Below are 16096 nucleotides of genomic sequence, written 5' to 3' on the forward strand. Positions count from 1 at the left end.
TACTGGACTATTCATAGTGTGTGCTGGATAATTCATATGAGTTGCTGAATAATTCATAGTGGTTATTGAATAATACAGTACATGTACTGAATAATTCATAGTAGATACTGCATAATTCATACTAGTTATATTTATATAATAATTAATCTGAGATAATTAGTTAATAGTTATTTAATAATTAATGTGCTCAACTCTGCTCCTTTTCTCTTGGTGTGAACAGTGACTTTGTTTCTAGCAGTATCTGAGCTCAGGACTGTCTCTCTAACCGACTGGCAACTAGCAAAGATACTTTCACTAAAAAGACAAAGCACTTCCTGTAAGTCGCTCTGGAAAAGAATGTATGCTTAATGCTGTTAATATAAATGTAAATGAGATACTAGATAATACTGAATAAATCATATTGGTTACTGTATAATTCATAGTAGTTACTGAATAATTCATAGTAAATACTGGAGAATTCATAGTGATTACTAAATAACACATGGTAGATATTGAATAATTAATAGCAAATATGACATAATTCATAATAGATCCTGAATAATTCATACTGATTACTAAATAACTCATAGTAGATACAAAAAATTAATTGTAGATGATGAATAATTTATAGTGATTACTGAATAATTCTTCATAGTCGCTGAATAATTTATTGGAGATACTGGGTAATATAACTCATAGTGGATACTGAGTAATATATTATAGATACTTAATAATTCAAAGTGGTAACAAATCTATAGCGATGACTGAATCATTTATAGAAATTAGACTCATATTCAATAGACACTGAATAACTAATTGTAGATTCTACATAATTCATAGTATATATTGGATAATTCATAGTGGTTACTGGATAATTCATAGTATTTATGGGATAATTCATAGTGGTTATTGGATAATTCATAGTATTTATAGGATAATTCATAGTGGGTGCTGGATAATTCATAGTATTTATAGGATAATTCATAGTGGTTACTGGATAATTCATAGTATTTATAGAATTCATAGTGGTTATTGGATAATTCATAGTATTTATAGGATAATTCATAGTGGTTATTGGATAATTCATAGTATTTATAGGATAATTCATAGTGGTTACTGGACAATTCATAGTATTTATAGAATTCATAGTGGTTATTGGATAATTCATAGTATTTAAAGAATTCATAGTGGTTATTGGATAATTCATAGTATTTACTGGATAATTCATAGTGGGTACTGGATAATTTATAGTATTTATAGGATAATTCATAGTGGTTACTGGATAATTCATAGCAATTATAGGATAATTCATAGTATTTACTGGATAATTCATAGTATTTATAGGATAATTCATAGTGGTTATTGGATAATTCATAGTATTTATAAGATAATTCATAGAGGTTACTGGATAATTCATAGTATTTATAGAATTCATAGTGGTTATTGGATAATTCATAGTATTTATAGAATTCATAGTGGTTATTGGATAATTCATAGTATTTACTGGATAATTCATAGTATTTACTGGATAATTCATAGTGGGTACTGGATAATTCATAGTATTTATAGGATAATTCATAGTGGTTATTGGATAATTCATAGTATTTATAGGATAATTCATAGTGGTTACTGGATAATTCATAGTATTTATAGGATAATTCATAGTGGTTATTGGATAATTTATAGTATTTATAGGATAATTCATAGTATTTACTGGATAATTTATAGTATTTATAGGATAATTCATAGTATTTACTGGATAATTCATAGTATTTATAGGATAATTCATAGTGGTTAATTTTCTTTCTTAATTTTCCCACATTAACCTCATTTTATTGTTTGTGTTTTTTGTGTATGATTTTCTGAAGTGTGCAGGCTGAGTGATGGTGATCTCCATATCTGGATGACGATCTATTTTACTGCAGATTAACTGAGTTAAAGTTAATGATCCGTTGAGATGTTTGTCCAGCATCTGAAATGTTTTTAGAACCTCGCTGCGTCTGCCGGGTGTTTCCGGTAATTTGGCCGCAGATGTCTCAGCGTCACCGCGGCCGTTCGAACGAGCTGCAGGGATTTACTGCCATTGTTCTCTGGCAGTGGAAGTGAAAAGCCTGCTGGCAGTGAGGGAGGAGCGCTGGAGCGGCCTGTTCTGCTGATGACTGGAGATAATTGAGATAATTATGAGTTTGGAATATGAGCTGCTGTTTCACGGACACTCATTACCTCTAATATCTCTGTTCCAGTGCGCCTACATGACAGCATCTCAGAGGAGGGGCATCATTACCTGATCTTTGACCTGTAAGTGAATGTGCTTCAGATCATTTCATCTCAACTTCTTTCTTTCTTTTTTTAATAATTATAAGGTGACAACAGTTAACACATTGAAAAGGCATGACACGATCGGAAAAAACAAAAAGGAAGAAGTTAGTAACTGGGCCGGTTATTCTGAGTTTGTTGAAGACAGAATAGAAAGTTAACACTGGGCTGAACATTTTACCAGTAAACTGAAATCAGCCTTGGTTTAGAGTTAGAATTTCAATTTGTTGATGACAATTTTGTGCAGAATACGTGTTACATCCTTACACCGAGTCGTAGTTCAGAGATCTAACACTTATTACCATGTGAAGAGAATTGTACAGAAAAAATATTGACTTTCTAAAGAAAATGACCTCGTAATTATAATAAAATGACAAAGTAATCAGCAAAATCACTGCAGAATCCTGACAACACAGCTTGAACCTGAATGTTTCACTGGTGCTAGATTTACATTCACATTCACAGCATTTAGCAGACGCTCTTATCCAGAGCGACTTACAAGAAGCGCTTCATCTGTCTAGAGAAAGGATCTTTGCTAGTTACCAGTAGGTTAGAGAGAAAGACGGTCCTGAGCTCAGATACTGATAGAAACTAAAAGTCCCTGTAGATCTGCAGAGAAAGGGTTCTTTGGTAAACGGAAAGGTTCTATTGAGAACCATGAGTTCTATATATATGTCATGTGCCGTCTTGAGATCACAAGGCAGTTGTTATCTTAAGATCACAACTAAATTATCTTGTGATCTCATAATAACAACTTTTGTTTTCTGTAGATCGCAAGATGATAAGTCACGATCTCATAATAACAACGTTGTTTTCTTGAGGTCAAAACGTAATTATCTTGTAATCTCAAGATAACAACTCGTTATCTCAAAATCATATGATAATTAGATAGTAATCTCAAGATCACAAAAAGATGACCTTAAGACAACAACTTTGTTATCTTGACATCACAAGACAGTTAAGTTGTGATCTCAAGATAACAATCCAGGCAATTATAATTAGCTCATGGCCTCTCTGTACTTCCATGGTTACTGTATTATTTTACTGTATTATATTTGTTTAATTTAATCTAAATTTAAGGCAGCTAGTTTATAATTTTTCATTTTTTGTGGTCAATATTTTATTACCAAGTAAGCATGTAGATCATAACTATAGATAAAACTATATTCACAAAGCACAAGATAAACTTCAGTTTTTAATCAGTGAAATCAGCCTTAAATAAATAAGACATGAACTGTCACAATGAATTAGTGGCTGTAAGAGTTCCTGTGTCAGAGTGATTGGATTAAAGTGTTTGTGATGATTTACGATGTTTTCGTCTGAGCTGTGGTGCAGCACTGCTGGATTAGATGCTTTAACTCAGAGGCTCTTGACCGCTGGGCTGTGGGTCAGTGATACCAGGCCACAGTAATACAGCAGTGGGGGCCTATCTGCTGCAATCCACTATTCTGTCTACTAATGTAATTAATATTATTATTAAAGTATTCTTTATTTAAAGCTTAATTCTTGCTTTAAAATGTTCATAAGCTAATTGTGTCACTTTCGTCCGCCTCATGTCCCAGTATGGCCATACATGCATGTAGGAATTTGCTACTGGCTGCTTTCAGCCGACAGCTGGAGAAACAATGAAACTGACAACATTAACAAATGTTTTTACTGGAGCTGCAGACACGAAAAACAAGAATGAAAAGGAAACCAAGGAAAAAAAAGCATCATGGAATTGAAAATAAGATGACAGCTGTGCTAAAAATATAGTTGCTGTGGCGACGAAACTTTGTAACTCCAAAATGGTAACTTTACAGGAGGAGGAAAAAACTAACTAGAAATTTTCGCACTACATTCAACTCAATGTAAAGCTGGCATTTCCAAACACTGCACAAAGGTAAAAAAACTGAAATGGAGACTAAGGATTTATTGTGACAGTGACAGTAATACAGATCCACTGTGTGTGGAGTTCAGATAGGAGCTGGTAAATGAGGCTGTGAATGGAAGGTTCAGAAAACTACATTTTCCACAACATTATATAATTGAATGCTCAAAAAATTCAAATCTACTCAACATTCCAAAATGTAATGTTCAGAAAACTATTTTCCACAACAGTCTAAAATGGAATGTTCAGAAAATTTGAATCTACTTGACCTTCCAAAATGGAATGATTTCAAAATGTTTAGAAAATTAGATTTTCCACAAAAATCCAAATTGGAATGTTCAGAAAAATTGATTTTCCACAACATTCTATAATGGAATGTGCAGAAACTTTAATTTTCCACATTGCAAAATGGAATGTTCAGAAAGCTAGTCTCCTCAAAATTCAAAAATGGAATGTTCATAAAGTTCAAATCTCAACATTCTAAAATGAAATGTTCACAAAACTTGAATCTAATCAACATTCCAAAATGGAATGTTCAGACAATTTGAATCTACTTAACATTCCAAAATGGAATGATTTCAAAATGTTTAGAAAATTCGATTTTCCACAAAAATCCAAATTGGAATGTTCAGAAAAATTCATTTTTCACAACATTGTATAATGGAATGTGCAGAAACTTTAATTTTCCACATTCCAAAACGGAATGTTCAGAAAGCTAGTCTCCTCAACATTCAAAAATGGAATGTTCAGAAAATTGATTTTCCACAACATTCAAAAAGGGAATGTTCAGAAAGCTCGAATCTCCCCAACATTCCTAAAAGGAATATTCAGAAAATTCTACTTTCCACAACATTCCAAAATGGAATGCTCAGAATATTCATATCTACTCAACATTTCAAAATGAAATGTTCAGAAAATTCAATTTTCCCAAACATTTTAAAATGGAATGTTCAGAAAACTCTAATCTAGATCACCACATGGAGGCTAAACTTTCCTTGATAATATCAGAACACAGGCTAAATGTACATCACGGCTCCCTCCCTGCTGGATTACTGTCCTGTTGTTAAAGGCTGGGGACTCCTGGTTTAACTGTAAAATATCACCATATTAAGTGCTGCTCTTAATTGGCCGTAAAACATCCTTCCATCTATTTATTAGCTGATCTTTTGGAAAGTACATGAAGCTCATTGAACTCCAACTGAAGACTGTGCGTAAAACAGCTAATGGAAGTTTATGCTCCACTGCAAAAGTATGGAACAAACTGGCAGAAGATACTAGATGTGCTCTAAACATGTTTTAAGCCCAGGTTTAAGACTTTTCTAGAAACAGCAATATTTTTTTTATGCAAAAATTTTGCTTTAAGCTGTTGTCACTTTATTCTTTATATTTTGTTATTTTTTCACTCTTAAGCAGATTGTGTTTATTTTTCTTTTTGATCTTCCATTTTGCTTTTATTTATGTAAAGCATATTGAATTGCCTTTGTGTGTATATATATATATATATATATATATATATATATATATATATATGTATGTATGTGTTATATAAATAAACTTTACCTTACTTTAATCCATGTACATCACAGTATCAAAAATCACATAATCATGTCTATTAGAGATTATTTAGCCACTGTGTGTGTGATTAATTAGACATTCTAATTGGTGGGGTATAAGATTCCATTACTTGTCAGCTACAGCCCCACTTCCAAAAAAGTTGGAATGCTGTGCAAATGGTACACGAAAACAGAATACAGTGATGTGTAAATCATTCAAACTATAGTACAAAGACAACGTATCAAATGTTGGAACTGAGTTGGAATTTCCATTCTGAAAAAAAGAGAATTGCCCATTTTGACTTTGACGGCAGCAACACTTTCCAAAAATGTTGGGACAGTGTCGTGTTTACCGTTGTGTTTCATCACCTCTTCTTTTAACAACACTCTGTAAGTGTTTGGGAACTGAGGAGATGCTGCTGTAGTTTTGAAAGGTCTGGAGTGCAGGCAGGTCAGTTTAGCACCTAAACTCTTTCACTACAGAGCCATGCTGTTGTAATACATGCAGAATGTGAATTGACATTGTCTTGCTGGCATAAGCAAGGCCTCCCCTGAAAAAGACGTCGTCTGGATGGCAGCACATGTTGCTCCAAAACCTTTATATATCGTTCATCATTAATGGTGCCTTCACAGGTGTGCACATCACCCATGTCATGTGCACTAATGCCCCCATACCATCATGGATGCTGGCATTTGAACAGTGACCTAATAACAAGCCAGATGATTGCTCTCCTCTTTAGCCTGTCGGACGTATAATTTCCAAAAGAAAATTATAAAGGTCAGACCACAGGACACTTTTCCAGTTCACCTCAGTCTATCTTAAATGAGCTTGGGCCCAGAGAAGGTGACAGCGTTTCTGAGTCCTGTTTATATTTGGTTTCTTCTTTGCATATGTGGATGCCGTGGTGAACTGTGTTAACAGAGAGTAGTTTTTGGAAGTCTTACTGAACCCATGCAGTGATTTCCACTAAAGAATCATGTCTGTTTTTAATGCAGTGCTGCCTGAGGGCCTGAAGATCACAGCCATACAATACTAATTTTCAGCCGTATACCTCACATGCAGAGATTTCTTGGGATTGTCTAAACCTCTTAAGGCTATTATGTATAATGGATGATGAAATCCTCAAGTTCTTTGCTATTTTACATTAAGTAATGTTATTCTTGAATTGTTGCATTTTTACTTCTGGAAGACTCTCTGAAATGCTGTTTATGGCCAATCATGTTACAGACCTGTTGCCAAAATGGGCATATATATAAAAAAAATACAATTTCTCAGTTTCAACATTTGATGTGTTGTCTTTGTACTATTTTTGATTTGCACTTCTTTCCAACTTCTTTGAAAATGGGCTTGTACATTAGCCTCTCAGTGCTAAGCTAAAGAAGCAAACTTCAGACACCAAATGTGTCTTGTCTGATTGAATGAGGCTGATGGACTCTGATGTGTTGGTTGAACTGTGATGTGATCACTTTAACTCTCGAGTTGTTGGACTGATCTACTGTTTCTTCCAGAGTGACGGGTGGTGAACTTTTTGAGGACATTGTCGCCAGAGAATATTACAGTGAGGCAGATGCCAGGCAAGTACACACACACACACACACACACACACATACAGTCGCAGTGGTAACTCTGGACATTTCTGCCGTAAAACAGAGGAAAAGTAGAGGAGCATCCTTGTTTTTATGCTCCACAGACGGCTTGGAAGCGTCTGCCTCCGTCTGCTGACAGCATAAAAATCAACCCTAAACCTATTTGTTAAACTCAGCTTTCAGTTACTTTCTGTCTTTTTTGAGCTTCGTCTGTTCGCACACTGAGCTGCATTTCTCTATAAAAAGTAGCAAGAGAGTAATGAGGGCAATCAAATGATTAACATCATTGTGATTAATCAAAGGATTTTGTGTTGTAAATTGTGATTAATTGTCGTATTTGCTCAAATTTGTTCCTAAAGAAAGTTTTCCTGTTTTTTTTCCCATTGATAAAGCAAGACATATTCAATAATTCAGAAATAATTTGATGACAGAACCTGAGCATGAAAATCTTGTAATCTTGTAATTTTGTAAAGACCAAATTCCAATTTTCATCACCAGCATCCAGCAAGAGCAACAGTGTCTGTGTGTTCCAAACAACGAGTGTATTTATCATATATACCATACATACAGTCAATTAGTGTACATATTATATAAACAGTCAGTGAGTGTATATATCATGAATATTATATATACAGACAGAGTGTATTTATCATATATATCAAACACACAGTCAATTAGTGTATATATCATATATATCATATATACAAATAATGAGTGTATTATATATAATTTATACAATCCATGAGAGTGTATTTATCATATATACCATACATACAATCAATTAGTGTACATATTATATAAACAGTCAGTGAGTGTATATATCATGAATATCATATATACAGTCCGAGTGTATTTATCATATGTATCAAACACACAGTCAATTAGTGTATATATCATATATATAATATATGCAGTCAGAGTGTATATATCATATGTCTTATATACAGTCAATAAGTGTATATATTATTATAAATATCATAAATAGGGTCAATAAGTGTTTATATGATCATATATATCAAATTCAGTCAATGAGTGTATATGTTGTCATATATATCATATATACAGTCAATGGCCCTTATTCCTGAAGCTTCTGAATCTGATCCTAGATCAGCACTTCCACTCTGAAAAGCTTTGTGAATACACACCAGCGAGAGTATATATCATATATACCAGCCTCTGTAGTTGTAGCCTCTGCCTGTTGTTCATACATCATGGGACCTTATTAAAGCTCAGGTTTATTTACAGGAAAACAGTATAACGTGTAAATATTTGTACCAATGTTAATGACAGGGCTACTCTGGGAACGTGAAGCTGACCACTGGAGATAAATAGACACGAAGCATCAGCACAGACCTGCTTTATGACAGACTAGGATGTGTTGTTATTATTTCTGTTGGAATCTTTTCAGGTTGTTTTAAGTCAAAAGCACTTTTTTTAACTGACTTTAACTGAAAATCAAACATTACTCATGGCGAGGCGTTCCGCTGACTCAACCCTGTTTAAACCCTGAGAGTGAAATTTAAATGGAGGTCATTTGTCATCATGTCCAGCTAATCAATAAATAAATAAACAGATAAAAGCTGCAGTTTGTTTACTGGCAGAGCGACTAATAGCGCGGACTTAAAGCCATTGATCTGCTCGGTGTAAATGAAGGGGTATTAAAGCTAGCCATTGAAGGCAATCGGACAAGGTCGGGACCCCCAAGTGTGCAGAGACTCTCTAATCAGTTTACACCGAGCGCTGCGGCTATTTATATCTGCCCCTCACCGACACGACTCGCCGCCGCTGTCTCGCTTAATTACCCTGATCTCCGTTTGACCAGCGTGCCCATGTTCACATTAGTTAAACATACAGAAAGACCTGCTTACTGACCAACAGGTCAGCTGTCTAATTTACTGACCGGCTCTATGGCACTTTTAGGTGAAGTCAACCAACACAGGGACCTGATAACACATGCATGAGCTTTGGGTTCTTGAGTATGCATGAACAGCTGATGCCAGTATTCATTAAAATAAATTAGATTAGATTAAACAGAAAGGGTAGTAACACTTTACTGTAGCATCTTGCACATAAGGCAACCTAAGCCTACATAAGCTTGTCATGACAACTGACATAACCCTACATAACTGTTTATAAATGCTTGTTCTATAAGCGTCGTTTGCTATAGCAAGCAAAGTTTATTTATCTAGCGCTTTTTACAACAGCTGACAAAGCAGCTTTACAGAAAGAAAAAGAAAAGAAAGTCCGGGTCCGAGCCCCCACGACCATGAGCGTCGCCAGTGGCGACAGCGGCAAGGAAAATCTCCCTAAGAGCAGGAGGAAGAAACCGGTAACACTTTATTTGAAGGCTACATACATAACGGCTTCATGACGCATTCATAAGCACTGAATAATGTGTTTATGAAGCACTACTTGAACATTTATTAAGTTCTCGCAACCTGACATAAGATGTTTTATGAAATAAATGACATTGTACTGATATAATAAGAATAAACGTTGAACATATTTACAGCACTAAACAGGAAGAGGAGGTGGTTTCCAGGCATGTTTCACCTGATATTAATACAATGTTGTCTTAAGAATGCTGACATAAATAGTTATGTAGTGTTTTAAATGTTTAGTGCTGTAAAAATGTTCAACGTTTATTCTTATTATATCAGTACAATGTCATTTATTTCATAAAACATCTTATGTCAGGTTGCGAGAACTTAATAAATGTTCAAGTAGTGCTTCATAAAGACATTATTCAGTGCTTATGAATGCGTCATGAAGTCCTTATGTAGGTAGCCTTCAAATAAAGTGTTACCAAGAAACCTTGAGAGGAGCCACGACTCAGGAGGGGAACCCATAATCCTCTGGTCGGCACCAGATAGCAAACATTGTTAGTATAAAGTATTAAAGTATTATAGTACAAGTGGGAAAAACAGGTGGGCACTGGTTAATTAGATCAGTTTATGATTAGTGGCAGCAGCAGTGATGCTGTACATCAAGAAGCTCAGTGGTGATCAAGCCGGTCCAGAAGGCTGGCGAGCAGTGGCACCCGATCAAGGCAGAAGAGGCAGCAGCATCAGACGCACAGGATGGGCAGCTGATCAACTCGGCAAAGAAAGGAAAACACACAGAGTCAGTTCTGTAAAGAGTGGCTGACCACAGATTACAGTATAACAGAGCAGCAGAGACTCCAGCAGGTCTAGACCTGACAGGGAGACTAATCACCAAATGCTTGACTGTACAAGTAAGTTTTTAGCCTAGACTTAAAGACTGAGGCTGAGTCTGAGTCCCGAACATTAACAGGAAGATTATTCCAGAGCTGGGGGGCTTTGTATGAGAAAGCTCTCCCCCCTGATGGAGCTTTAATAGTTCTAGGTACCAGTAGTGAGCAGCACCTTGTGATCTAAGTAGGCGTGATGGTTCATAGTGGGAGAGAAGGTCACTCAGGTTCTGAGGGGCGAGCCCGTTTAGAGCTTTATAGGTCAGTAATAGGATTTTATAACCAATTTAACGGGTAACCAGTGCAGGGCTGATAGAACTGGGCTGATATGGTCAAACTTAGACATGGTTCTTGTGAGACTCTGGCTGCAGCGTTCTGGACTATATAAAGGTTGCATTTACCAATTTTGACCAAAGTCAGCTAAAGTAGCCTTTATGACAAATGACGTCTGTTCTAACAAGCATTTATAAACACTCATGTAGGGTTATGTCAGTTATAATGACAACCTCATGTAGGTGTCATGTAGCCTTATGAACAGCACCCTACAGTAAAGAGTTCCCGAAAGGGCCTTAGACTAAAGTGATCGACATTCATAACACTGTTATAAATATTATTCCGAATGAACTGGGCTTATATACTTTTCATATACTTATATACTTTTAAAAAAGGGTTCTTCAAAGGTTCTTTAATAACAAAAATGATTCTGTACAGAATCATAAACATTCATAAAAATATAAGTCCTTCAAATTGCCATTCACAGAGTGCTGTAGATGGCTCTTTATAGAACCTTTTAGGGTTCTTTATAACACCAAACAGGTCTACTATTGTTACGATGTCAATCCTATAACAATAGAGGAACCCTTTTCAAAAAGGTTCTATATAGAACCATCTACAACACATTCTTCATCAGTCTGAAGAACGATTTTGCCATGCAGAGAGCCATTTAAGCATACAAATGGTTCTTTGAGTGTTTATGGTTCTATATAGAACCCAAACTCCTTACAGAAAGAACACTGATCTGGGGTCAGTCTACAGCTTTTTTATGGGTACTAAGGTCTTCATGAACAGCTTATTCAGCTTATTATGCCAGTATTCATGGAAATATTTAAGATTCAATTAACACAAGGGACCTTAAACCAACGACATTCATAACACTGTTATAAATATGATTCTGGGCTTATTAAGGCAGAGGCCACAGTATACTTTTAAAAAGTATGGTTCTTCAAGGGTTCTTTAGTACAGAAAATGATTCTGTACAGAACCGTAAACACTCATAAACACATGAAAGTGTTCTTCAGATTGCAGATTGCAGAGTGCTATAGATGGTTGTATACAGAACCTTTTTGAGAAGGGTTCTATATAGCACCAAAAAGAGTTCTGCTATTGTTATGATGCCAAGTCTGTAACAATAGAAGAACCCTTTTTGGTGGTATACAGAACCCTTTTCAAAAGGATACAAGCATACAAATGGTTCTTCAAGTGTTTATGATTCTATATAGAACCCAAACTCTACAGTAAGAACACTGATCTGGGGTCAGTCTACAGCTTTTTTATGGGTACTAATGTCTTCATAAACAGCTTTTGCCGGTATTCATGGAAATAAGTAAGATTCAATTAAAACAAGGGACCTTAAACTAACGACATTTATAACCCTGTTATAAATATTATTTATTTTATTATATTATTGTGAACGGGTTCTTCAGAATAGAGGAGGATGTGCTGTACACGGTTGTACATAGAACCTTTTTTGAAAAAGAGTTCCAGTACTGTTACATGCCAAAAAGCCCTATTTGGGTACTGTATAGAACCCTTTTTGCTAAGGCTGTATTTTCACTTCTGATACTTTTTTAATACTTTTGTTCTCAGATCATTTGGAGATGAATGGATGGATTTGCATTTATAATCATTCCAGCTGGTTTCCTGATCCACTTAATCTGCGAAGAGAAATTGACAAACACTAAAAAGTCACGAAGCTGAAGTCTGATTGTCATTCTCCAACTTCTCAAATTTCCCCGTTCCACCTTAAATAGTGCAGCAGGTCCATTCTAGCACCTCAGGCACCACTTAAGGTGGACCGGGAAGAAGCTGGTGAGTGAGAAGCGACTTCGTCCTCATACGAGCTCGAACGTTTAGAGGCGTTTTCCAAGACATTTTTCCACTTTTTGCAGGGAAGTTTCCTGCCAGAGATGCGAGAAAAGCGGCTATAGCTGAGCTGAAGCTTAAAGCAGAGCGTATTCATTTATATTTCTAGCCTTTACTAGTGCGTCAGCAGATACTGAGACATACTTACAGCCAAGACGAAGAAGTCAAAGTATCAGTATCCATATTGAAAAAGTTTTAACATTACTCGGCTCTGCTGGTTATGAAAATGATTGTTTATTACTGATTTTAAAAAATATTTCAATCAATGTTCATTAAAAACATAAAGAATTAGAATTAATGCCAAAAATGCAATAAAATAGGATGAAATAATAAATAACAATTACAGTATCACATTTAATAAAAATACTAATAATACTCCTATTAATAATAATAATAATAATAATAACACTATATATATAATAATAGACATTTTCTTTATCCAGTCATTGAAAGAGTCTTAGAAAATGAAGCTAGTTTATCATATATAACTGAATCTTACAGAAGCTCCTTACTGAATCTGTGTGTTGTGTGTTTACAGTCACTGTATTCAGCAGATTCTGGAGGCGGTACTGCACTGTCATCAGATGGGCGTCGTTCACAGAGACTTAAAGGTACGTCTGCATATAAACACTGACCAGCAGGGACAACAGACCAGCGCAGGTCAAAGGCTGCACTCTGCTTACAGCCCAGCTTTAACTCCATTACTCAGAGCTCCATCTGCTCTTACACGTGTGCAGTAAGCGCTGTTAGTTGGTGAAACGTCTTATTATAAAGTGGTTGATACTCGTCTCCGTGGTTTTGCTCTGTAGTGAGGATCATGTGGTGAATGAACCGTTAAACTCACCCCACTGTTTTCTCTGTTCTCTGATTCTGCTTGGCGATGATGGATGGATGGATGGATGGATGGATGGATGGATGGATGGATGTATGGATGGATGGACGGATGGAGCATATCTGATTTGCGAGCCTGTGGTTTGCAGCTTGTGTAGATCTGCAGTAAAATATTGGCGCTGAACTGGAAGCGAAGGATGTGATGGTGTACCATCGATCACGATGGCTGATGAGATTCCGGCTGATTTTTTTCTTACATGCGGCAAAAGCTCTGCTGTCACTTAGACCATCAGTCAGCTCTGCTGGTAAATGATGAACGTTTCTCTCCAGAGAGGTTTCACTGTTTCAGCGTTAGCTTCAGGTGTGTTATGACACATTTCAGGCTGCGTTCCTACCTGCCTGTTCCTACCTGCCTGTTCCTACCCCTCTTTTTCTTTAGTCCGCCTGTAGGTGTTTCGTCAGGTGTGAGCTCGGCCTGGGCGATGGGGAGATGTAATTAGACACCGCTGATGATTTACATGATGACAGTGTAGATCCCAAGCCAGGCCCGTGGACCAGTCCTATTCAGCCTGCAAAATTATTTACATCTTTTATTAATATTAGTCCATTTCATCATGGACTGCACTACAGTTCCCAGCATGCACCGCAGGATAATATGTGCGCCCACCCCCTCCCCAGCAACGATCTGTAGGACAGCGCCACAAAAACAAAACAAAACAAAACAAACAAAAAACAGAAAAAGGTGCCCGGTGTCCAGTTGAAGCCAATTGGCAGGTGTTAAAGTCCTACTGTTCACTGGACATTCAAAGAGGTTTCACAGGGATCTGCAGCTAATCTAGTCATATAAAACAGCTTTATTAGTTTTATTGTAAATTATTTTTGCAGGTGTTGTTTTGGCATATTTTGAACAAGCAGTGACCACTGGTCATGGTTAAATGTAAATATAAAAGTAAAAACACAGCTGGACCACAGATTCGCTGAGACTCTTCAAAATGACCCTGGTGTAGATGATAATCACTGTATGACCCTTTATTTCCTTTAAGGGTCATCCTACAGAAACACCCTATCTTTCCTGTCTCTCCATAGGAGTCACTGGTGTGACCGATCCTCATAATAAAGGAAACACCAGAGACATTTTTAATGATCAAAGCATTTTACAGAACATCAAACCACACGCTGTCCATCAGGGAACGTCCACTGAAATATGGAATTTGATCCGTTTGAGTTTCTATTTTTTCACAGTGACCTCAGAATAAAGTCGGTCGCACTGGTGACGTCAGCTAGAAGCTTCATATGAGATCATGAGCTGAATGAGAAGATCTCTGAGAACTGAGAGACGCAGTGGACTCACCATGAGCTTTTCTTCATAGATCCTCAGAAAGCAGGTCAAAGGAGGTCGAGTGACGTCATCTGCGTGACTTTTATTCCAAAATAAGAGCTTTTTTTGTTACACCAGTGACTCGACTCCTGGAGATCAAAACTTTCATTATATATTTTATAATATATTTACCATTTGTTTTCTTCGTCATTTAATGTATATATTCCATAGTCATGTAGAGATTATTGCAGTTAAAAATGCAGGGAAACAAAAATTTTTCTTCAAAATATGGCCTCAGCCTTCACATACGACTGCGGGGACGAGCTCTTCTGTGGTGCTTGGAATTTAATATGATTGATTTAAAAAACAATATTGCTAAATTGAGGCTCAAGACGGTGGAATGGTTCAAATACATGATTGTTTTGTATTAAAATATAAATAAATTGTAGCCCTAACATGTTTTTTGAAGTGACCGCTTGATGGGAAATCGGGAGAGAGAAGTTTGTTTAGTAGACTGCCTCTTAGTTCCCTGCTATGGTCTGTAATGCCAGCTTTTCCGGACGGTTCTTCCCTCGAATTCCCGTATGGAAAAAATGGACATGTATTGTTATAAATTTGAAACACAGTGCAGTCCACACTGAATATATTGCCAAATGAACTAAATATATTTTAAAATACATTTATTTTAAAATGCATGTGGAAATATTGCACACAGAAATGTCCCATACAAAAATAAATGTATGTAAATCAATGTTTATCAAATCCATTTGGAAATGTAGGAAAACAGCCTAAATCCTGGATAACACACTTCGCTGAAGAAAGGAATTTGTATTGAACATTCTTCATATAAATCTGATCAAATAAACCTTTAACAGGGCAAAAGTGAGCTGTAATGCAGTGAAAGTGCAGTTATGATCTGATATCTTGTTTATTTGAAATACATTGTGTGTGTGAGTCTTACTGCAGACGTACAAGGTTACTGTAAAGCTCAATGAAGTACAGTAGTCAGTCCTGTTCATTCAGTTCATGTATAATTAGTTATCTGTAAGTAAATGCGTTTAAAAATATATATATTTAAGGAATATTGTCTGGCCATTTCTATATATTGTAAAACACTATTTAATAAATACATTTGGAATATAATTTTTTCCACACTGACTATTCTAGTTGGCCGCCGTGCATGGAACTGAAAAAATCCTGACATGCAACTTCAGCTTTCTTCAGTGTGATTCGCTGCAGTAACAAAGCAGAGCTAAAGAGTCTGGGTTTCTCCCAAGAGCAGCTACGTT

General features: G+C 36.1%; 1 protein-coding gene across 7 annotated transcripts in view; it reads left to right on the plus strand.

Moving 5' to 3' along the window:
• The window catches only part of camk2a (calcium/calmodulin-dependent protein kinase II alpha), a 135596-nt gene that overhangs the window by 79721 nt on the left and 39779 nt on the right, over positions 1-16096 (plus strand). For all 7 annotated transcript variants that reach the window (XM_037546319.1, XM_037546318.1, XM_037546322.1 and 4 more), the window contains exons 4-6: positions 2223-2277; positions 7228-7293; positions 13197-13269. In XM_037546319.1, coding sequence (XP_037402216.1) covers positions 2223-2277; positions 7228-7293; positions 13197-13269 — 194 coding nt within the window. The remainder of the gene's footprint in view (positions 1-2222; positions 2278-7227; positions 7294-13196; positions 13270-16096) is intronic.

Source organism: Pygocentrus nattereri, chromosome 16 (assembly GCF_015220715.1).
Source record: "Pygocentrus nattereri isolate fPygNat1 chromosome 16, fPygNat1.pri, whole genome shotgun sequence".
Classification (NCBI taxonomy): Eukaryota; Metazoa; Chordata; class Actinopteri; order Characiformes; family Serrasalmidae; genus Pygocentrus; species Pygocentrus nattereri.